This window comes from Rousettus aegyptiacus, unplaced genomic scaffold (assembly GCF_014176215.1).
Source record: "Rousettus aegyptiacus isolate mRouAeg1 unplaced genomic scaffold, mRouAeg1.p scaffold_m13_p_17, whole genome shotgun sequence".
In the NCBI taxonomy this organism is placed as follows: domain Eukaryota; kingdom Metazoa; phylum Chordata; class Mammalia; order Chiroptera; family Pteropodidae; genus Rousettus; species Rousettus aegyptiacus.
This window is the reverse complement of record NW_023416292.1, coordinates 5,397,512-5,423,193: the sequence shown is the minus strand read 5'-3', so window position 1 is coordinate 5,423,193 and position 25,682 is coordinate 5,397,512. Positions and strand designations below refer to the sequence as shown.

The following is a 25,682-nucleotide window of genomic DNA, read 5'->3' as shown; positions in this document are numbered from 1 at the left end:
ACTTTAAAGCTACAATAATGAAAACAGAGTGGTACTGGCATAGAGACAGACCAATAAAATAGAGTACAGAACCCAGAAAAAAACCTTTTCATGAATGTTCAAATGACTGTCTACAAGAGTGCTAAGAACATTTAATTAAGAAAGGGCCACCTTTTCAAGAAATGGTTTATGAAAAACTGGATATTGACATAAAAAATAAAGTTCGACCCTTATTTTACATCATACACAAAAATTAATTTGAAATGAATCAAAAAACTACATACAAAAGCTAAAACTATAAAACTTAGAAGAAAACATAGGAGAGAAGTTTTATGATGTTGCATCTCACAATAATTTCTTGGATGTAACACAAAAAGTACAGGCAACAAAAGGAAAAAAATAGATAAATCGGACTTCATCAAAATTAAAAACTTTTGTCTATCAATAAACAGTATCAATAGAGTAGAAAGGCAATCCACATAATGGAAGAACACATCTGGAAATAATATATCTGACAAGGGATTAATATTCAAAATGCATAATAAACTCTAAGTTTTAATAACAGAGAAAAGCCCAAATCAAAAAATGTGCAAAAGACTTGAATAGACATTTCTCCAAAGAAGAGATGAAAAACACCAACAAGCAAATGAAAATATGATCATTAATCATTAGACAATACTAACAACACCCACTAAGAGATACCAGTTCATATACATTAGGATGGCTAGTATCAAAAAAAAAACAAAAAACAAAAAACAAAAAAAAAACAAAATAATAAGTGTGGGAGGAGGTGAAGAAATTGGAACATTTGCACATAGCTAGCTGGTGGGAATGTAAAATGGTATAGGCACTGTGGAAGAGAGTATGGCTCTATTCTTCAAAAAGGTAAACAGAATTACCACATAACCCAGCAATTCTATTCCTAGGTATATATTCCCCCAAACTGAAAACAAGGTTTCTAACAGTTACTCGAATGCCAGTATTCAGAGAAGCATATTCAGAACAGCCAAAAGTGGGAAACCACCCAAGTGCCTATCAACAGATGAATGGATAAAGGAATTATGGTATAAATAAATGATGGAAAACAGCCATAAAAAGGAATAAAGTTCTGATACATGCTACAAAGTGAATGAACCTTGAAGATATGCTGAGTGAAATAAGCCAAGAGTTACTCCATTTCTATGAGGTACCTAGAACAGTTAAATTCATAGACAGAAAATCAAAAAAACACTTAACCATGGCTGGGGGAGAGGGAATAGAGAGTTATTATTTAAGGGGTATGATAGTTCAATTTGAGATGAAAAATTTTGGAGATATAGTACTAATGGCTGCACAACAATGTGAATGTCCTTAATACCACTGAATGGTACACTTAAAATAAAATGGTAAAAATGGTACACTTACATTAAAATGGTAAAAAAATAAAATAAAACTTGATCTGTAGGTGCTTCTGGTCATGAGGCAGAGTAGATAAACACTGTGCTTGCCTCCTCTCATGACCACATCAAAATGATAACTGAACTACAAAACAACCATCATTGAGAATCGCCTGAAATCTAGCTGAAGAGAAGTCCTATAACTGAGGACACACGGAAGAGGCTACCTCAGGTCTGACATGAAAATCTAAATAAGTAAGTAAATAAGTAAGCAAGCAAGCAAATCAATAAATGTAAGTACATATAAAAAAGTTAATTTATAAAAATTAGCAGAAAGAGTGGCCTGAAAATTTCTGAAAAAGAAGTGTTTTGGCAAATATTAAATCATATTTTACTACTATGTTAAAAAAAATGATTTGGTGCTAGCAGTGGCATAGATAGATTCAAGGGAACAGAAAGATGACTCGAATACCTGTGAATTTAATGTATGATAAAAACTGAAACTTCAAAACTGTTGGATGAAAGATAATTTATACAACAAATGAGGATGAGTGGAGTGGAAAAGAACCCTATCTCATTCAATGTACCATAATGTATATACCAATTTCAGATGGAACAATGATTTAAATGCAAAGAATACAATCAGAACAGTTGGCTGAAAGGTTTATATAATTTCATAATAGGGAACACTTACAGCTTTTATAATAAAGACATGACACTCTTAGTCAGTGGAGAAAAAATTGATATAGGCAAGTCCCTATTAACATAAAACTTCTGCACATATATGTGACCACTGATGGGAGAATAGTTAAATAAATATGGTCTATATTAAAGTCATCATTAAAAAGAAAGTGAGGAGGGAAGAGGTTGAAAAGAGTGAAGGGTCAAATATATGATGACAGAAGCAGATTTGACTTTGGGTGGTGGACACACAACACAATATACAGACTATGATCGAATTGTAGACTTAAAATATATATTTTATTTACCAATATGACTGCAATAAATTTAGTTATGAAATAAAAGGATAAGAAAAACCTAAATATAATCCTAATCGAAGACAGTAAGTGTAAATTGTGAGAGTTTTAGAAGAATATGAACAGCATGATCCCATTTCTGGTTAAGGAAAAAGTAAAAAATGCTAAAATATGTATGTCTACGCTCATAAGGATACTGATGTACAGAAACAGATTTAAAAAAGACACCTAAACTATTAAGTGATTAATTCAGGTAATGTACTAGAGAAAGAGAAGGAGACTAATCTTTAACTCTGTATACTCTCCTAATGTTAGAAATTTTACAGTTTTATGTGCATTTACTACTTATGTAATTAAAAGTTATAAAAAGCAATCTATATCCAACAGTATAAAATCTTGAGAAAACTGACTAGTAAAAATATGGCAAAGAGAAAAAACAGAGAATAAATGTTCACTTTATGTCAGCCTCAGTGATAATTAAAGAAATGTACATTAATACATGATATCAGTTTTCAACAATATGAGTATGATAAAGAGTTACTGAACCTGGATAATTTGAAGCTGGAGGTCTGTTTGGAACAGACGTATTGGCACCTGGAAAAATAAATTTGATTACATTCATCAGGTTTATCAATACAAAATTTGAAAATTTAAAAAAAAATTATTTCTCAAAAACAAACAAACAAACAAACCCAAAACAACAAGAAAAAATCACATACTTCCATACTTTATAATTCTACTTCTGGAAAATTACATAAACATATAGTCACACAAGCACATAAGGATGTTTGCATAAGAATATTCACTATAGATTTGTATTTCATAATGGAAATCCTAGAAGTTAACTAATCATAAATCATAAATATGTTTCATAAATATGAAATAGGCATTCAGTCATTTCACATAAACACATTCAAGGTGTATATAACTTGCCCAAGTTTACAAATCTGTAGAGTGGCAAGTAATATAACAATCACTTAGGTTTAACAACTAAATAGGCTGTAAATATGTCTGTCCTCCTGTCATTACAAAACATGATGAACGAGTATATCACATTTTAAGGATTTAAAAAAATAACCAGGAATTTAAAGAATTTTGAAAAATATAAGTAGAAAGTTACTAAACCTGAGACACTGGAAATTGTAGGTTTTGTACTGGGAGGAGTTGACACTGGAAAAAAATAATGTAAACTGGATCAACTACTTGGGAATTATTATTTTTTTCTTTTATATAAACTATGCCTTTCAAGCTTGACTTTTTTAAGGTAAAACTTCCTATACTTCGATTTAGTCTAAAAAACAGTTGCTGTACCTTTTTAGACGCAAAAATGCCAAAACAAATATTTATATACTGGTGTGATGTACATAACTGGATAAGACTGTGAAAAGATATCATACTACTACAGTAAAAATAAAATGATTTGCTGCTGGCACTGCCATGGACAGAGTTCAAGGGAATAAAAGACGACTTGAACACCTATGAATTTAATGTATGATAAAAACTGGAACTTCAAAACTGTTGGATGAAAGATAATTTATACAACAAATGAGGATGAGTGGAGTGGAAAAGAACCCTGTCTCATTCAATGTACCATAGTGCATATACGAATTTCAGATGGAACAATGATTTAAATGCAAAGAATACAATCAGAACAGTTGGCTGAAAGGTTTATATAATTTCATGATAGGGAACACTTACAGCTTTTATAATAAAGACACGACACTCTTAGTCAGTGGAGAAAAAATTGATATAGGCAAGTCCCTATTAACATAAAACTTCTGCACATATATGTGACCACTGATGGGAGAATAGTTAAATAAATATGGTCTATATTAAAGTCATCATTAAAAAGAAAGTGAGGAGGGAGGAGGTTGAAAAGAGTGAAGGGTCAAATATATGATGACAGAAGCAGATTTGACTTTGGGTGGTGAACACACAACACAATATACAGACTATGATCGAATTGTAGACTTAAAATATATATTTTATTTACCAATATGACCGCAATAAATTTAGTTATGAAATAAAAGGATAAGAAAAACCTAAATATAATCCTAATCGAAGACAGTAAGTGTAAATTGTGAGAGTTTTAGAAGAATATGAACAGCCTGATCCCATTTCTGGTTAAGGAAAAAGTAAAAAATGCTAAAATATGTATGTCTACGCTCATAAGGATACTGATGTACAGAAACAGATTTAAAAAAGACACCTAAACTATTAAGTGATTAATTCAGGTAATGTACTAGAGAAAGAGAAGGAGACTAATCTTTAACTCTGTATACTCTCCTAATGTTAGAAATTTTACAGTTTTATGTGCATTTACTACTTATGTAATTAAAAGTTATAAAAAGCAATCTATATCCAACAGTATAAAATCTTGAGAAAACTGACTAGTAAAAACATGGCAAAGAGAAAAAACAGAGAATAAATGTTCACTTTATGTCAAAAGGGCCTTAATTTATGATGAGTTCTGACAAATCAATGAGAAAATATTTTAAAAAACCAATAGAAAAATTGAGTAAAGGACATGAATAAATAAGCATAGTCTGAGAAATGTTCAGCCTCACTGATAATTAAAGAAATGCACATTAATACGTGACATCTGTTTTCACCCATCACCTTATGAAGTTCTTAACAATATGAGTATGATAAAGAGTTACTGAACCTGGATCACTTGAAACTGGAGGTTTGGTTGGAACAGGATTGGCACCTGGAGAAATAAATTTGATTACATTCATCAGCTTTATCAATACAAAATTTGAATTTTTATTTTTTAAAAAGATTAATTATTTCTCAAAAACAACAACAACAGCACATACTTCCAAACTATAATTCTACTGGAAATTTACCTAAACATATAGTCACACAAGCACATAAGGATGTTTGCATAAGAATATTCACTATAGATTTGTATTTTATAATGGAAATCCTAGAAGTTAACTAATCATAAATCATAAATATGTTCAAAGTAAATTTAAAAAAATTACCATTCAAGTGGTATCAATACCACACACTTCTTATCCTTTTGTTTTCTGATTAGTATTTCATGGACATTATCTCATGTTAGCACAATCACATCTACCTTATCATCATTATATGTTGCTAACTGATCTATTTGTACAGTCATTCTTTATCTGATGATAAAACATGACTGACAGTCCCAAGAAGAATTTTGATTGTTGATATTTAAGAAAAGATCCCTGCAATTTATCTTCTTTATCAATATTTCCTCACAATCAATTCTCTCTTCTTTGAGATGATCAACCGTATCAGTATTTTATACATCCTTTATGAATCCCTACGATTAACTCTTTCAGAAGAGCATGCTGACATACACAGTATCCTTCAGCACAAACCCACTAGACCATGAGAGTAAACATGAATGGGCTGATGAGTATAAACTGCACATGCAATCTTAATACATTGGTCCACTTCCAAATCATTGCTTTCCCCGCCTCAAACCTCACAGCACTGAGTTAAGGTTCCAGAGGAGGCTATCAGGTACCAAGTGTGCAGGAATTATAAAAAGGTGTTCTAATTACCGTGGTAACATGCAAAATTCCCCCAATCTCTCAAATTCTAGGACAACAGGGAATATGCAAACTAATTAGAAGCCAGTAATTAAGATTTATTTGAGTTCAACACCCTCATGTTTAATAGGAAACTAAGCCTACAGAGATATTACTGAAGTAAGCAAAGCCAAACTAGGACCTGAGTGAGGTCAGCCCAAGCTAATGCTCTTCCCATTACAGTAGTCCCCACTATCTACGTGGATACATTTCAAGACCCCCAGTCCATGCCTGGAAACCTGGATAGTACCTACATGTATTATGTTTTCTCCTATACATTTATATCCATAATGAAGTTTAATTTACAAATCAGGCACAATAAGTATTAACAACGTATTAATACTTATTGACAAAATAAGTATTAATAAGATTAACAGCAATAAGTATTAATTAATGGAACAATTATAACACAATCCTATCATAAAATAATATGAACATGGTCTGTCCCTCTCAAAACATCTAACTGTACTGTACTTTCCCTTCTTGTGATGATGGGAAATGATACAATGATACGATGACTATGTGAGAAGAAGTGAGGGGACTACGCTGGGCAAAGGGATGATTCACATCACAGGTGGGACTGAGTGAGGCAGCATGAGCTTTCATCATGCTACTCAGAACGGCAATATGAATTGTGTATTTCTGAAATTTTCCATTTGATGTTTTAGGACAATGGTGGTTGCAGGTAACTGAAGCCACAAAAAGTGAAACAGCGGTAAAGAGGGGATAACTATCTTCCCCTCGTCCTTTGTTTCTGCCAAACGAAAGGGTAGCCAAAGATAGCGGCACTGAAATCAGGAAGACAACTCCTTCTTCCATATGAAAATCATCTCTCAAGTCCTAACTGGAGCAGTTAATCAGTTGTCCGTACAAGAAATGCTCTGTTTCATTTTAAGAAATAAGGATTTTCCCTGCCTTTCAGTTTCTGTAAAATTTACTTTGTGTTGACAACTAAAAATGTCCAGTAAAGAGAAAAAGAATAACTGCATGAGGTGGGAGAAGTGGGGGCGGTAGAAATGCAGGTCTCGTTCTAGAGACAGCAGACATTTCCCAGTTGAAATGCTACTATATAGAAAGAACGAAACCGGTAGCAGTCCAGGAAATAGAACCTAGTCCTGGATCAGGAAGATACTCTGAAAAGGTGTCAGCTGATCGTTTTGAAAATAGTAAATCGGCAAGTTGATGGCACAGAAAACAAACATATCAAAAAACAGGAGCCATGGACCTTCCTCTTCATTCATATAAGTTGGAGTGATGCTATAAGTCATATGAGTTTCCTTTAAGAGCTTCCTATATGCCAGGCATTGTGGTCAGTGCTTTAAATGTATCCCATTTACTTTACTATCACCCAATGAGGAGGCATTAAATCATTTTATATAAACACATTCAAGGTTTATATAACTTGCCCAAGGTTACATACCTATTTATATCTGTAGACTGGCAAATGGTTTAACAGTCACTGGGTTTAACAACTAAATAGGCTGTAAATATGTCTGTCTTCTTTTCCTTACAAAACATGATGAATGAGTATATCACATTTTAAGGATTTAAAAAAATAACCAGGAATTTAAAGAATTTTGAAAAATATAAGTAGAAAGTTACTAAACCTGAGACACTGGAAATTGTAGGTTTTGCACTGGGAGAGGCTGACACTAGAAAAAAAAATAATGTAAACAGGATCAACCACTTGGGAATTCTTATATTTTTTTGTTTATATAAATTATGCCTTTCAATCTTGACTTTTTTTAAGGTAAAATTCCTATGCCTCGATGTACTCTGAAAAATGGTTGCTGTACATTTTTAGACATAAAAAAAGCTTAACATATATCCATGACATGCTAAGAACCTAAGAAAACATTTAAATTTGTGTCACACATCTGCCAAGGAAATGATTCCAAAACACAGTTATTTACAAAAGATTCTTCTTTTCAATTATTCTTTATCATTAGTATTTATAAAGAAATGAAATCTAAAAGATTAGGAAGAAGGAAAAAGATACCCTTTGTACCTTTAACACATTGCGGAATCGCAGGCTCCCACGTACTGTTAACTCCACAGACAATTGTGTCGCTGCCCTTAAGCTGAAAACCCTGGACGCATTCAAATCGGACCATCGCGTTGTAGTTATATTTTCTTCCAAATCCTGACACCTGTATTCCATTTTGGACTACTGGATATGGGCATTTGACCACTGAAAAATAGAGAAATTCCAGAAGTAATAAAAATGTGCTTTGACATAGGACAGGAAGACTAGGGCAAATTAGTAACTTCCATGGGGAACAAAGAGACAAGAAATAGATGGCAGGATGTTAAATATCTTTTAAAACATACTTTATTTGTGCATTTTAATTCCAGGTAAACAGATTTAGAGAAATCTGATAACCTGTTTTCACCAAGAACAGATTGTCATTACAGTTTATTGGTTTCCCATGTTTTTTCCCCCCATTACTGACTAGTTTTGAGAAAGGTCTGAGTACCAGATACCAATTCTGGAAAATCTGAAAAGCAACTTTTGAGCATTTTAGTTCTAGGGATTTTTTTTTTTTTTAATTTCATGCTGCCACTGATTACAGTTCCACGCTTTTTAGAAATACAGGAAAGGCTCTTGTGAGAAGAAGGTAATCTTTGAGCTCAAGTGTAAAAGTTGAAAAGAAGCTAGCCATGCAAAGATATGCAAATAGAAAGTCCTCAGGTATCAAAGACATGAATAAACTAGGCCATTCAAGAGACAGTCCAGTGCAGTTAGGGCTGTCTTTTCCAAACTTTTTGGACTCTAACCCAGAGCTCCAACACTACATTACATTGTAAACCAGTATATCCCACAGGCCTGAGATAAAGTTAAAAGCTAATACTTCGTACCGGTGTTCTGTGATATTTCCCATTCTACTCTACTACTTAGGAAGTAAAATGCTAGTCACAATCCCCTAGATTGATTTCAGGATCCATAATGGGTTTGGCAGAATTTGGAAAAACGCAAAGAACATTTGGTTGGGCAGCGAGTTCAAGAGAACATTTTAGGAGATTAAATTTCAGCAACAGATAAAGGTCCATAATGTACCGACTCTGAAACCAGGAGAGTGCTCTTCCTCGTGGCCTGTAGATCTGGATTTCCGTCAGGTGTACTTTCCCTTCTCCCTGAAGAACTTTCTTTAGCAATTCTTCTAGTGCAAGGTGGGTAGTAACAATTCTCTCAGGATTTTTTTAATCTCAAAATGTTTCCCCCTCCCCCTGTATTTCACCTTCAGTTTTAAGATTTCTTCTTGACAGAGATTTTTAGGCTATTTGTTTTATTTTTCTTTCAGCACTTTAGCCGATATTATTGTCTTCTAGTCTCCATATTTCCTTAAGAGAAGTCAGCTGTCATATTTACTTAGAGGGGTGGGCCAATGTAATGTGTTTTTTTGTCCCTCTTGCTGCTTCTCTTTGTTTGTTTTCAGTTTTAGTAGTTTAGTTTAGTAGGGATTTCTTGGTAAATTTTTTTTTAGTAGTTTAGTTTAGTAGGGATTTCTTGGTAAATTTTTTAAACTTATTTTTCCTAAGAGGGTCACTGAATTTCCTGGAGTTACAGGTTTGTTTTGCATCAAATGTGGATAATTTCTGGCCATTACTTATTCAAATCACTTTCTATCCTATTGTTTACCTTTTCTTGCAGAAAGTCTATTAACATGTATGTTTGACTACTGTTCTTCCCCTGTTGTATCTATTGTCTTCACTTCAGGTTTACTTATCTATTCTCTGTTATGTTAAACTGCTGTCAATCACAGCAATGGTTTTAAGTTGGATTTACTGGATAAAACTTAAAGACAGCAAAACTCAATTTTTAAAGTGTACAGCTGTATAAGGTTCAATAAATGCAAACACTAATCATGTAATTACCACAATAGAAATAGAAGACTTCCATTACTCTCCAACATTAATTCCTGCCACTGCGTATCAACCCTCCCTAACTCTCCCTAGCGCCTTCCCCACTGATCTGTTTTCATCCCTATAATGTTGCTTTTCCATTATGTCCTAATGGGATCACAACCTCTGAGTTGCTTATTTCACTTATCACAGTGCATTTGAGGTTCGTTCCTGTCGTTGTGTGGGTCAGAAGCTCATTCACTTTTATTGTGGAGGATTATTCTGTTGTATTAATGTACCATGGCTGTTCAGCCATTCACCAGCTGAAGGATATGTGGATGTTTCCAATGTGGGGTGATGATGATGAAGGCTGCTATGAATATTCTCATACTGGTTTCTATGTGAACATCTTTTCATTTACTTGTATGGCTGAGTTGTATATACATTTTAACACTATAAGAAAATGCCAAACCGTGTTCCAAAAGGGATATACCACTTTGCATTCTTTGTTTAAATTTTACTTCTACTTCCAAGTATATAGTACATTTATATAGTTTATAAAATGATCCCCCTAATTGGTCTTTCTCTCCTCTGGCTCTCCACCTAGCCATTACATTAATGCTAATTGCATCCCCTATGTGTGATCCCCATCCCTGTGAACATCTATCAATTACTAATTTGTACTTCTTTAACCCTTCACCCCTTTCCCCCACTCTCTAAGCCCCCTCCCCTCCGGCCAGACCAGATTGTCTTCTATGAGTGTTTTTGATTCTTTTTTTCTTTTGTTCCTTAGATTCCACATATAAGTGACATCGTATGGTATTTATCTTTCTCTGTCTGACTTATTTCACTCAGCATAATAACCTCTAGGTCCATCCATGTCATTACAAATGGTAGGATTTCATTTTTTTTAAATGTATGAGTAATATTCCATTGTGTATATGAACCATAACTTCTTTATCCAATCATCTATTGATGGGCATTTAGGTCGCTTCCATATTTTGCCTATTGTAAATTGTGCTGCCATGAATACAGGAGTGCATAGATCTTTACGAATTATTGTTTTGGTTGTCTTCGGATACACTTTGCATTCTTAGCAGCAGTGTATGAGAGCTGCTATTGCTGCATATCATTGTGAGTACACGGAATTGTTAGTATTTTGTTGTTGTTGTTTCCAGCTATTCTAACTAGGTATTTAGTTCTATATCATTGTAGTTTTAAATTATATTTCAGTATTTACTAATCATTTTGGACAAATTTTTTATGTACTTTTGCCATCCAAATATCTACTTTGGTGAAATAAGTTATTCAAATCTTTTCCACATTTAAAAAAAGTTGAGTTGTTTTCTTATCGTTGTATTTTGAAAGTTCTTTATATAACCATAGATACAAGCCCATTATCAGATATCTGCTTTGCAAATATTTTCTCCCAGTGTCTGGCTCATTTTTTCTTTTTTTTATTCTTAAAACAATGTCTTTTGAGAGAAGTTCTCAGTTTCTTTAATTAAATTTATTGGGGTGACATTGGTTAATAAAATTATTCAGGTTTCAAGTGTACGATTCAATAACACATCCTATGTGGACTGCATTGTGAGTTCACCACCCAAAGTTAAATTTACTTCCATCACCAAATATTTGGCTCCCTTTATCCTTACCTACCTCTTCCTTCCCCTTTTCCCTCTGGTAACCACTGTACTGTTGTGTGTGTCTATGGGTTTTTGTTAGTTGGTTTGTCTTGTTCATTTGTTGCTTTCGGTTTATATCCCACATATAAATGAAATCGTATGGTTCTCAACTTTTGCTTACTTATTTTGCTTAGCATGATAATCTCAAGATACCTACCTCCATGTTGTCACATGGCAATACTATCTTTTCCTTGGCTGAGTAATATTCTATTGAATCACATATTCTTTATATAATTATCTATTGATGGGCACTTTGGTTATTTCCACGTCTTGGCCCCTGTGAATAATGCTTCAATGAACATCAGGGTTCATATATCTTCATGGATAAATGTTTTCAAATTTGGGGGGTAGATACCCAGAAGAAGGATTGCTGTGTCATATGGTAATTCCATTCTTAACTTTTTGAGAAATGTCCATACTATTTTCCATAGTGGCTGTACTAATTTACATGTCCACCAGCAGTGTATGGAGGTTCCTTTTTCCTTACAAGCCCTCTAATGTTTATTAATTGTCCTGTTGATAGCCATACTAATAGGTATGAGGTGATTATCTTATGGTGGTTTTGATTTACATTTCCCTAGTAGCCAGTGAAGTTGAGCATCTTTTCTTACGTCTGTTGGCCATTTGTATGTCTCCTTGGGAGAAGTGTCTGTTTTGGTCCTCTGCTCATTCATTAATTGGATTATTTGTTTTATATTGTTGAGTTGTATGATTCTTTACATATTTTGGATACTACCGTCTTATAAAAGAATTGTTTGCAACTATCTTCTCCCATTTGACTGGTTACCTCTTCATTTGTTGATAGTTTCTTTTGCTATGTGAAGCTTTTGAGTTTGACATAATCTCATTTATTTATTTTTGCTTTTACTGCCCTTGCCACTGAGGTAAAATTCATAAAATCCCCTCTCAGATCAAGGTCCATGAGTTTAGTGCCTATATTTTCTTCTATGCAATTTATTGTTTCAGGTCTTACATTTAGGTCTTTAATCCATTTTGAGTTAATTTTGGTGTATGGTGACAGATAGCAGTCTAGTTTCATTCTTTTGCACATGGATTTCCACTTTTCCCAGCACCATTATTGAAGAGGCTTTCTTTGCACCATCATATATTTTTGGGTTATTTGTGAAAGATTATTTGCCCATATACATGGGTGTCTTATTTCTGAGCTCTCAATTCTGCTGCATTGGTCTGGGCGTGTGTGTTTTTCTACCAGTACTATGCTGTTTTGATTACTGTTGCTTTGTAGTATAGTTTGAAGTTAGGCCATGTGATACCTCTAGCCTTATTCTTGAGTTTTTAAGAAGTCAAGTTCACTAATTTTTTTTCTTAAAAAGATGATGCTTTGGCAATTTAATTAAGAAATATTTGGCCAAGTCATGAGTATGTTTTATCTTTCCCAGTAAAAAGATACAATTTTAAGTTTAAATTAAATCCAAAATCTATTTTTAGTAAATGTTTGAATATGGTGTGAACATAGGTTGTGTTTCTCTTTTTTATGGATGTTCAGTTTTGCCTGTACCTTTACCATTTTAACACTGCATTGTTTATACACCTGAGATGAAATCAACTGGACACATTTGAAAGGGTGTATTCTAGACTTTATATTTTGTTCCATTATGTTCTATGGCCATTCTTTCACCAATACCATATCGTCTTGATTCAATGCTTTAGAGCATGCTTTATAATAAATCTTGACACCCTGGAGAATGGGTTCTCTAATTTTTTTCTAAATTATTTTGACTATTCTAGTTCTTTTGTGTTTCCATATAAATTTTAGAATCAGTTTACCAATTTCTTTAAAAAACTTTTGGTTGAATTTTTATTGAGATTATGCTCCACTTATAGATTACAGAGAATTGATATCTTTATTATAGTGAGCCTTCCAATCCATAAACACTGAATTTCTCTTTATTTATTAATGTCTTCTTTATTTAAACGTTTAGTTGTTATGACCACTCAAATCTTGTTCATGTGTTGTTAGATTTATTAGCAAATATTTTGTATAGTTTGGAGCTGTTGTAATTAGTACTTTAGAAATTTTTAATTCTTATTGGTGTATTGCTAGTGTATAGATATTACATTGATTTCTGTATGTGAAGCATGTGTCTTACAACCTTACTAATCTTCAGTTTTTCATGTTGTTCACACAATCATGTCATAAATGAACAAAATCTATTTTATGTCTTCCTTTCCAATATGTATGCCTATTCACTACAATGATGGATAGGATGGTAAGAGTAACATTCTTTTCTCATTACTACTTCAGTGAGAAATAAATTAGTTGTTTACCATTAAGTATAATGTTAGCTATGGGATTCTTGAAGGTACCTTTTATCAGGTTGAAATAGTTAGGTCCCTCTATTCCTGGCATACTGAGGCATTTTATAATGAACAATAATTAATTCTGTCAAATCCATTTTTTTTGTATCTATTAAGATGATCATGCACTTTTTTCTTTATAGTCTCCCAATGTGGTAATAATACTGATTAATTCTCAAATCCGAACCAACCTTGCATTCCTAGAGTAAATCCTACTTGATTATGATGCATTCTTATTTTTATATATGACAGAATTTTTCTCTTAATACTTTGTTTATAAGTTTTGGTTTTATGTTCATAATGGGTATTTTAAAAAATTTTCCTGCAATGTCTTTGTCTGGTTTTGGCATCAAAGAAATGCTTTCCTCATGAGATGGGGTGAGAAGTAGCTCCTCTTCTTGCATTTTCTTGAAGGGTTCCTAACAGAGGTGCTATTATTTATTCCTTAAATGTTTGGTACAATTACCGTGACAACATGGGGCCTGAAATTCTCTTTCTGAGGTTTAAGTGTCAAATTTATTGACATGGAGTTATACAGGTAATTCCTTTATTATCCTTTAAATGCCAGCAGGATATTAAGTGACGTCTTCTTTTCCATTCTTGATATTGGTAATTTGTATCTTCTATTTTCTTGTCAGACTGGCTATAGATTTTTATTGATCTTCTCCAACAAGTAAGTGTTAGTTTCATTGATTCTGTCTACTTTTTCTCTCTTAATTTCATTGAGTTCTACCTTTATTATTTGTTACTTTCTTGTCGTGGGTATAATTTGCTCTTCTTTTGTACTTTGTAAATAAACTTAATTTTTTGAAATAAGAAATTACCTTATCGCCTAACATATGGTACTGAAGATTGTTCTATATGTACTTGGAAACAGTAAAGATTTCATTGTTCAGTGGTTCTTTTTCTTCAAGTGTCAAATACCCTCCTGTGTCTCCTTTAAACATTGTTTTTTAAGTACAGGCATACCTCGGATACATTGCAAGTTTGTTCCAGCCTGCAGTAGTAAGTGAGTATCAAAATACAGCAAGTCACAATTGTTTTGCAAGTGAGGGTTGTGCCTTCAATTTGTAAAAAACACAACATCTACAAAGTGTAACAAAGCGAAGCACAATAAAACAAGGCATGCCTGTATGTTTTGTCGAGAGTTTTTCAATCTTATTGGTGAAGGGGGGGTCTTTTACCATTTACTGTACCACTTCCTCTAGCCACAACTGTCATACCTCTTGTATTAAGAGAAGGAATTTTCTTCTTTTTAAGGCAGTGTTTGTTTTCTGATGTTTTCAAGCCAAAAAATAAAAATAAAAAGGAATTCATGTGTACACATAGTGAATAACAATGTATAAACAGGATGCCAAGAACTTGTGTGGTGAGGAATGGGCTAATCTACAATTAGAACTATTTTTGATTCTGTTTGACCCATATTAAATCAAATGAGAAACCAATTTGACTGATGGGACAAGCTCACATGGCTGCTTTGTTTTACTAGTTGGTAAAAGTATTTACAAAGTGTTTCCACACTATTGCCAATGAGAAGGAAATACATTGAAATATTATTACCTTTACACTCAGGAGGGTTACCACTCCATCTATTCTTTCCAGAACAAATCAGCCTAGGTTCTCCAATAAGTGAATATTCATCTGGTCCTTGCGAAGGATTACAACTATAAGTTACTACTTCATTATATTCAAATACATCCTTGTGGCTATTCGTGTATTTTCCATTTGTTATTGTTCCAGGTGGTTGACACAAAATTTCTTTATAAGGAAAAGAGGACATGAAAGGCAAAAGAAACAGTGAAATATTAAGACAGCATTAGTAATGTCCTATGAACTGCCTTCAATAAATTCATTAACGTGCGCCTTCTACAATCTAGTTGTGAATCCGATAGCCATTTAGAAGAAAGTTTCTGTGAGCAAAGGTATTATCCCAATTCAAACCACTAATGAACAAATGAACTTTTAGAATAAAACTCACTTTCTTCAATACCTATATAACATACGTCCATGAAATACCTATATGTATCTGCAAGGCCCTGTTAAGACTTGTTCTTATCATAAGAGATGCTGACAATTTAATAAGACAATAGGCTTATGATTAAAAATAGAGCTCAGTGCTAGTGAGAAATGCTTTATAATTTATAAACATCTCCATTCCTAAATTGATGGCTCGGTTTTATATTTGGATAATATTGTCCTTTTCACTTTCATCCTTAAGAGTGTACAGTGAAAGTTTCCAATGGTTTCAGATTGTTTGATAATGTAATTGAATAAAACCAGAGGCGTTCCTCTAAGCCAGATAGTGAAGAAATCAGAGAAAATGTAAAACAAAGCTACTATCCTCACTATTTGTTTTGGAAATATTTGATTTTTATGAAAAAATATGTTGTATTTGTTGACATGTATCGAGCTTAATGTTCTTAAAAATAAATTAATAAATAATTATTTTAAGAACGTCTCTGTTTTAATTGCAATATAAAGAATATCGTTAGTCCTAACTCACTTGAAGAAAAGCTCTGTGAGCTCTTTATACTTTAAAGGCATAGAGGGGTCCCCAGGCCAAAAAGTTTGAGAACTGCTACTCTAAATTCTAAAGGAAAATATACTTACTTTCACACTGTGGAGGAGTATCACTCCAATCCACAGTATTTCCAGAAAGTTCACAATATAGAATTTTTGTTCCAAGTAAGAAAAAACTAAATGAGAAAATAAAGAATTACTGTTTTCTTATCAATTACCAAAACGCACATAATAATGAAGACAAAATATATACGGTGATTTTTCTGTACTACAGTATTCTCAAGGAGAAGTTTCTTACACAACACATATATTAAAAATGCTAATGGAATCTGCACTTTAATGAACAGACGTTTCATTTGTACACGCAATGGCCTAGAGGAAAACATCTAAGTAAATCTGTCGCGCTTGTCAGTCAGGCATTTGCTATCTCCGGCTGTCACATCACACATGCACTTCTTTCTCTTTGCTGGTGTCATTCTACCCAGTACGGACAACAGCTGAGGAGAGAGATCAGGCCGTAGAGCTCACCTGACTGGATTCCAGTTCCAACTCCACGACTGTCTTATTATTACAGCTTGGGCATGTTACTTACTGTTTCTCTTTCTCAGTTTTCCCATCTATGAAAAGGGGATAATAGTATAAGCCTCGTGGGGTTGTTCTGAGTATTAAATGAGTTAGCTTGTGGAACATGGTGAATGCTAGAAAACTTTTAGGTCTTATTAATATTTTTCAGAATATCCTCCTAAGAGTAGCTCAGGAAAACTACTCGATGAAATCTCTGATAATTTACATTCGCAGTACTCTCTTCTCCTCTGGACTCTCATTGTAATGATCACGAATAAATCTACTTCTTTGGTACTTCTCATTTACTACCTTCCTTTAACAGCTCTCAGTATGTATTGTCCTTCTCAATAAGACCACGACTTTTTGAGGAGAGTCTCTGTCTTAAAAGACTTTTGGTACTCCTCATCGTGTGTAACTCTCTCTTTATAATTATTGACTGGATATGTTCACTTATTAAACCACAAAATAATCAGTGCAACTGCCTATGCTTGCTGCCAGCTGACTTCTCTCCAAGGCTCACTCGTTGATTCTGTACCATAACGTATTAGGAGAGGATTCTGGGATGATGGATGGCAGGACAGGAAACACCGAAATTGTGTTTCTCTGCCTAGACGACAATTGCAGTGCTAGAATCTCTCTATGTAAATGTTCTGGAACTCTGGAGCCTGCTGAAGACTTGCGACTTCCAGGGACAGACTTGGATGGGTACATTGCACTAATCTTGGTCAGTTTCAGCTCTTAGCACAGTGACAGCCACCAAGTCCACTCCCAGAGCAAGCAGCTATGTGTGTCTTCCTGTAGCAGCTTATAATCAGCCCCAGTGAGTAAGGTGGGCAAAAAGGACTTGTCTTCCAGTATGAGAGATCTGTGCTCTTATCATCGATTGTTGCTTCTGATCACAAAGAAGCAGACAAAGAGATGAGCCGCCATTGTTGTTACATGTCTCCACACTCCTGTAAGTCTCATCCTTGCTGACTGAAGTGACTTCTTGGGGAATTGAGGAACCAGCAACTATTGTTCTCTCATTGATTTTTCACTGTATTCCCTTTTGAGAGCCATAAATTAAGAACTGGAATATCCTAAAACAGCTGTAATGTGAAATAAATTAGAGAGTGACTGCACATGCCCAGAGGAAGGCTCAGAAAAGACCTGAGAAGACCTTAAGTTACATGTCTCTCTGATTCTCAGCACAGAGACAGGCTTGAACAATTAAAGAAAAAAATACAAACTATAGCATAAAAAAACAAGTTGTTTTGCTTGCTGCACCCCTGTGCTGTCGACAGTTGTAGGAAGAAATGCAATGGCGCCAACAACCTGCAACTGAGAGGAAGTTAAAAAGAGGCCTTTCCACTGGCTTCTCCATTGTCTCTAGAAACGCCACCTGCGAGAGCCCCATAGCCCTGAGGTTTTAATAAAATTAGAAAATAATACAAAACTGTCTTAAGGATGCTCAAAACACTAAAAGAAATGTAAAAAGTTAAGAAATCAATGTGTAAACAAAATGGAAATGTAAGTTAGGAGACAGAAACTCTAAAAAAAACAATAAAAAAGAATCCTAGAGTTCAAAAGTACAATAACTGAAATGAAACATTCACTAGGGGAATTCAAGGCAGTTTTGAGCAGGCAGAAGGAAGAATCAGCAAACTTAAAGCTAGGAAAATAGAAATCATTGAGTCTGAAGAACAGAGAGAAAAAGGATTGAAGTGAACGGAGCCTAAGCGATTTGTGGGACACCAATAAGCAGACCAATATAGTCTATATACTGTGGACTCTCAGAAGGAGAAGATAAAGAGAAAGGGGCAGAGAAAATCTTTGAAGAAATTGGCTGAAGACTTCCCAAATTTGATGAAAGAAATGAATCTTAGTACCCCAATAGATCACTCACAAACTGCAAGTAAAATGAACTCAAATAGACCCACACTAAGACACATAATAATCAAACTTTCAAAAGCCAGTGACAAAAAGTATCTTGAAAGTTGCAAGAGAGAGACAAATCATCATGTACAAGGGATCCTAAATAAGATTATCAGCACATTCGTCATCTGAAACTTAGAGGCCAGAAGACAGTGAACTGATAAAAGAAAATCCTCTCTACAGCAAAACTGTGCTTCAAAATGAGAGAGAAATTAAGAACTTTTCCAGAAAGAAAAGACGATTGAACGTGTTACCACTAGACCTTTACTGCAAAATATGCTCAAGGGAGCTCTGACAGGTGAAATTAAAGGATACTAGAGAGTAACCTGAAGCTTTATGGATGAATAAACATCTCACTAAAGATACACACATGGGCATGGGCAGTTATGAAAGCTAGTACTATTATATCAATGGTTTGAGAATGCATTTTTATTTTCTATGTGATTTAAAAGTCATCGTATAAAATAGTGTAGAAGCCAGTATTACAATTATTATTGTAGAGGCTAGAATGACATTAACAATCCAGCAGGGTGGGGATGTACCTGATGAGGATCTGTTTTGTAATTTATTGATGTTAAACTGGTACAAATTAAAATTGGAGTGTTAAAACTATAGAACCTTAAATGTAATCCCTATTGGAACCACAGACACAATTACTATAGAATCTACACAAAAGGAAATGGAAAGCAATTCCAACATTTCATTACCAAAAATAACAGGAATGGATGCCATACTACACAAAAGAGTTGCAAAAGCTTTAAGGCAAATAGAAAACAAATAGCTCAATGACGCTTTTGTCAGTAATTACTTAAAATGAACTCAACTCTACAATCAAAAGCAGATATTGGCAGAATAGATAAAAACAAAAGATCCAACTATATGCTATCTACAAGAGATTGGAAGTCATAAACAAGTCGAAAGGAAGAGGATGGGAAAAGATATTTTGTGCAAATTGTAACCAAAGGAGACTGGGGTAGCTACTCTAATTTAAACAAAATAGATGTTAAATCAAGAAAGGATACAAAAGACATGGAGTACAATATATTTTAATAAGTTTTTCATACTGCAAGAAGATTCAAAAATTATAAAGTTATTTAGCTCATGACAGACATTCAAAAGATATAAAGCAAAAACTGACAGAATTGAAGGGAGAATGCTCATTTCTCGAAATAGGCATTTCTCCAATAATAGCAGGAGACTTCAAGTCTGCACTCACAGGACCGGGTCCAGAGGCATGCAGTCTAAACCATGGTCAGCAGGAATAGATGGAGAAGGCAGAAGTGTCCCTCGTCCTGTGTCTGACAGGGCTCGTTTATAGTTTGGAGAAGAAAGATGTACGTTATTTTGAAAGAATTCGCACTGGCTATAGGTAAGGGGTGGCAGAAGAAGGATAAGTAGAGCTAGTTCACAAATAGGTCCACAGTCTGTAAGGAAGAAGTGTTTGTTGCTTTCAAATTGTTGGCAACAGTTTGAAAAGTTCATGTGTAAGCAGGATGCGGTGGAATCTGGAGGTTAGCTCTCCATGTTAGATAAGAGCTGTAATATCTTTAAGAGCTCTTACCTAACACAAGGCTAAAATAGGACTGGACATTGATCTGAAGTTTCAACATATTTTCGGGAAAGTGAGAAGACTGACATTAGTTTCAGTCCTTCACTTTGTTAACCGACTAGCTCCCTGTCTCTTCCTTTCACCCTCTGGCCTCATATAAAGTAAGTTAGGACTTCTCATAATTTTCTCTTATCGAAGTTAGATATCAGTATCAAAGAAAAACTGGAAAATCCCCCAAACCTTGAAAATTAAAGAACACACACTTTTCAATGGCCAATGAATCAAAGAAGAAATCACAGGGCAAATAGAAAATATTTTGAGATGGCTATAAATACAATAAAAAAATATGTGAAATCAAGACCCAAACTTCACAACTTAAGGAATTAGAAAAAGAAGAAATATACCCAAAAATCACAGAAGAGAGTAAATAATAAAGGACATATAAAAATAGTGAAGAGAAAAATAATAATAAAACTAAAGTAGGCTTTTCGAAAACATCAACTAAATTGATGAAAGTTTAGCAAGATATACCAAGAAAAAAGAAGACTCAAAATCAAAAAAAAAAAAAAATGGAAGTGGGGTCATAATATCAATTCTATAGAAATATAAAATTTTATATGACTACTATGAACTATTTGATGTCAACAATTAGATAACCTAGATAAAACAGGCAATTTTCTAAAAACTGACCAAGACTAAATGATAAGGAAATAAGAAATATAAGTAGACCTATAGCTAGTAAGAAGAAAGTAATCAAACATTTCCCAATAAAGAGATCCTGAACTTGACAGATTTACTAGTGAAAACTACCACACATTAAAAAACAAAACAAAACAATCTTTCTCAAACTTTTCCAAAAAATCGAAGAAGAGATCTGTGAGACCAGCATTAACATGATACCAAAGCCAGACAAAACAGTACAAAAAAAAGTTATGGACAGACTAATATCCCTCATGCACCTTGATGCAAAATCCACAACAAAATACGTGAAAACAGAATTCAGCAGGAGTATATACCATCACCAAGATATATTTATTTCTGAAGTGCAAGGGAAACTCAACATACAAAAATTGATCAGTGTAATATGCCACAGGAACAGAGTGTAGCAAAAAACAAAACAAAACATACATGATCATCTCAATTGATGCAGAAAAAGAATTTGACAAAACTCAACAGTCTCTAATAATACTCAACAAATTAGAACAGAAGGAAACTACTTTAAGATAGTAAATACCATACATGAAAAACCCACAGTAAGCATCATGGTGAAAAGCTAAAAGCTTTTCTTCTAAGTCAGGAACAATGAATGGATGCCTGCTTTTCCTACTTGTATTGGACATAGTACTGAAATTCTAACTAGAGCAATTAGACAAATAATAGAAATAAGAGCATCCAAATTTGAATTAAATGTGTAAAAAATTAAGGATTACACACACACACACACACACACACACACACACACACACACTGAGAGAACTAATAAATGAATTCAGTAAAGTAGCAGGATACAAAGTTAATATAAAAATCAGTGGCTTTTTTATTGTTTTGCATTTACCCTCAAAATGCACATTTGTCATAAATTCCCAATATGCTGAATATATAGTATTAAAAGAGCTCTGTTGGAAAAAGACTACTATTAAGTGTTCGGTACCTCTTTTTGAGGTGCTTTACTCCTTTGTAGAAATCTCAAAAATAAGCTTTCCATCTTGATCCACATTAAGGCTAAGGCTAACCAGATGACACCTGACAGAGATACCTCGATATAAGAACATCTTTGCCTGGCAATTCTACTACCTCCCATTTCTATAAGCCCTCCTTCAACCCTGAGAGCTGGCCATTTTAATAGGGTACATTCTGTTGTTAGAGATGAATTCACCATGATTACTGCATTTGTAATGTTTACACTAGGCTTGTTATCACATTTCATATTATACAATTCTATTTTCTTTTAATTTAAATTCCTTTCTATTCATTACACTATTTTAAGTCTCCATGGAAAACTAAAGAGTCGATAGGCTGTAAGTACAAGTTGTCACAGAGAAAGCGAGATGAAATCCACATTATGAGAATGCTTAAGAGGAGAAACAAAGCAAAAATGGAAGTTGTTAACATTTACCTTATTCCTCTAAGGAGCCACTTACTTACCCCTCATTACAAATATAGTGAGCCTGTGAACCAAACTTGTAACTTCCATTTACATAGGCTACTTGGCCATTTACGGGGTCGTCTAGCTGTTGACATAATTTTCCTAAAAGAAAAAAATTCAAATGTGTTGGTGTATACCAATCTCAAAACAAATTTGAATGAAAATCAAAATTCTACATTGCTCTATTAAATTCATGGAACTTTCTTCTTTCTTTAACTATTAAAAGGCAAAACTTAAAATTCACATTTACCAAGACAACCAACTGCCAAATAAAAGATTTCCTGGAGATTTTTAAAGCCTTAAAAAAACATTACTATCTAAAATCTATATTCCAATGAGGAAACCATCATTGCAGTAGTAAAATATAAACCCTAAAATGTGAGAAAATCTCTAGAGCAATAAAAAGAAAAGTTCTGTTTACTTACCTGTACAAGCCTCCTGGAGGGGTGTCCATGTGTTATCAGGCTGACAAACAGCACTGGTGGAAAGAGCAGGTATAATAGGTGTATATCCTGGGCGACACTTAAATTCTATTTGCTCCCCGGGAAGATAATTGTCTTTAGAAACACCTTTGAGCATCATAGATTCATATCTTGGTAGTACATCACAAGCATCTGGACATAACAGAACCAAAATGTGAAAATAAAGTATTTTCTCATTTTTACCATCCAAGGACTATGGCCTGGCAGTAGGTAGGTAGTACAGAATAAATGGAAATACCCTAGGCAAGATTTTAAATGACTTCCCTGCTTTTTTATGCAAGTGCCCACAGCAGTGGAGGATGTGCTGTGCTTGCTTTAAATGACATAATGCTAGATTTGGCTGTTGTTGAATAAGGTGAATATTCACTCAATAGTAAACTGAAGAGACAACGGCAATATTTTTAGTTGTAAAATATATTTATAGGTATGCATCCTGCCCCGTTTTTTCTAAATTCCTTTCACATTCAATTTTTCCCTAAGACTTCTACAGTATATAGTACTCTGGCCAGATTACTCTTCCATAGTTTGAAACCCAACTGAGGATGACTTGTCATTTCAGTCTCAGTCTTCTCTCAGAAGGCAAGCTCTTGAAGGCCAGGGATCATATGCCTTCCTTTTCTACTACACCCTGTACCCAGAGGATGTTCAAGAAATGCTATGGTAGGAGGTGATTACTACAGAAGCATTGTGGATTTCACAGATCAAAATAAATATAAACCAAAGTATTTCAACATATGACTACATTTCATATGTTTCAGATCAGCAAATTGAACATTTTATAAGAGAATAGATGCCATTTAAATATAAAATTTTGTAATTTTTACATTTTAAGTATAATTTTCTTTTGGCAATCAGTTGATTACAAGGTTTATATACTAAAATAATTGAGCCCAATATCTTGGCTATTGTAAATAATGCCACAATGAACAAATGGATGTACATGTCCCTTTGAAGTAGTGTTTTGAGTTTTTTCACATTTCACATAAGTACCCACAAGTGGGATTACTGGCCCTATTTAGTTTGTTGTGAAAGCCTTTGTTTGAAGGTCTATTTTGTCTAGTATGAGTATCGATACCCCCCAGATTTTCATTTGTTTCCATTTTTATGAAATATCTTTTTAATTCCTTTATTTTCAACCTGTGTGTCTTTCAATTTGAAGTATCTTATAGGCACCATATGTAAGGGTCATTTTTTTCTTATCCATTCAGCCAGCCTATGTCTTTTGATTGAAGCATTTAATCCATTTACATTAAAGTAAATGTGATAGATATATAGTTATTGCCATTTTATTATTCATATTTTTGATCTTTTCTTCTTCTTAAAGAATTCTAATATTTCTTATAATACCAGTTTGGTGCTGATGAACTCCTTTAGCTTTTTCCTATGTAGAAATCTCTTTTTCTGTCCTTTGATTCTAAATGATAGCTGGGTTGTAAGTCCTTGCTTTTCATCACTTAGAATATGTCATGCCAATACTTTCTGACAGGCAAAGTTTCTGTTGAGAAATCAGCTGACATTTTTATGAGAGCTACCTTATAGGTAACTGATTTGTTTTGTTGCTTTTAAAATTATCTGTCTTTAAACTTTGGCATTTTAGTTATGATGTGTCTTGGTGTGGACCTCTTTGGGTTCATCTTGTTTGAGACTCTGTGCTTCCTGGACCTAGATTTCCTTCCCAGACTAGGAAAATTTTCAGCCATTATTTCTTCAAATATTCTTCCCTCCCTCCCCTTTCTTTCTCTCTTCTCCCTCTGGAATCCCTGCAATCAAGTGTTAGGAATCTTGATGTTATCCCAGAGATTCTGTTATACTGTCTTCAGCTTTTAGAATTCTTTGTTCAGTTGCTATTCTGATAGGGTGATTTCCACTATTATGTCAATCTGGTTGGTAATCTGTTCTTCTGTATTAACTAATCTGTTGCTGATTCCTTCTAATATAATCTTCACTTCAGTTATTGTATTCTTCATCTCTGATCAGTTATTACATTTTCTATCTCTTTGTTGAAGAGCTCTCTGAGTTCTTCTATTCTACTCTCACATGTGTTGAACATCCTTACGACTATTTCTTTGAATTCTTTATCTGGCAAATTACTTATCTGCATTGAATTAGGGTTTCTCTCTGGAGATTTTTTTGTTCCTTTGTTTGGGGCCTATTCTTCTGTCTCCCCATTTTGTTTGACTGTCTGTGTTTGTTCCTGTGAGTTGGATGAAAAAGCTCTCCCTCCCAGTCTTGACAGTGTGGTTTCTGTGTAGACTGTGTGTCAAATAGTTTGGGCACGCTGGTTGTAGTCAAAGTGGGTATGTGTGGTGCCTGGTGTACCTTCTGGAGTGGGTTCTGGGTGCAGTAGCCTGAAGTGCATGCTTCCTGCCCTTCTAATCTGGGTAGAGCTGCTTGATGTAGACAGGGCTGCTGAGTGTGTGCTTGGTATGCCCTGTTTCTTTAATTGTCTGTTATCAGAGCAGGATATGGGCAGGGCTGCTCTGTATGCTTGGATCCCAACTCCTTATTAGCTCTGCCCTTTCTCTTTGTGGGGCAGTATTGTGAAAGTGCATGGTCATACTTTGCTAGTTATGCACCCATTCCAGGAGGGGCAGCCTTCATCTAGTGCACTGCAGCATTCCACCCACTCTGCATGGAGCAGCCCTGAATGTTGGTACTGCAAAGTTTTACTAGCTCTGCACTTCTTTGGGAAGGGCAGCCACACATGTGCGAGCAGCAGTGCCCCATTATCTGTGCAGTTTTTCTGGATGGGGTAGTCC

The 25,682-nt window shown here is 34.3% G+C and overlaps 1 protein-coding gene across 1 annotated transcript in view; it reads right to left on the bottom strand.

Annotated features, from left to right (window-relative positions):
* Nucleotides 1-25,682, bottom strand: part of LOC107513504 (membrane cofactor protein) — a 120,279-nt gene that overhangs the window by 80,235 nt on the left and 14,362 nt on the right. The window contains exons 2-6 of the mRNA XM_036234461.1: nt 22,867-23,055; nt 22,441-22,543; nt 16,359-16,444; nt 15,309-15,506; nt 7,910-8,092 (exon numbers count right to left, since the gene is read on the bottom strand). Of these exons, the coding sequence (XP_036090354.1) occupies nt 7,910-8,092; nt 15,309-15,506; nt 16,359-16,444; nt 22,441-22,543; nt 22,867-23,055 (759 nt within the window). The remainder of the gene's footprint in view (nt 1-7,909; nt 8,093-15,308; nt 15,507-16,358; nt 16,445-22,440; nt 22,544-22,866; nt 23,056-25,682) is intronic.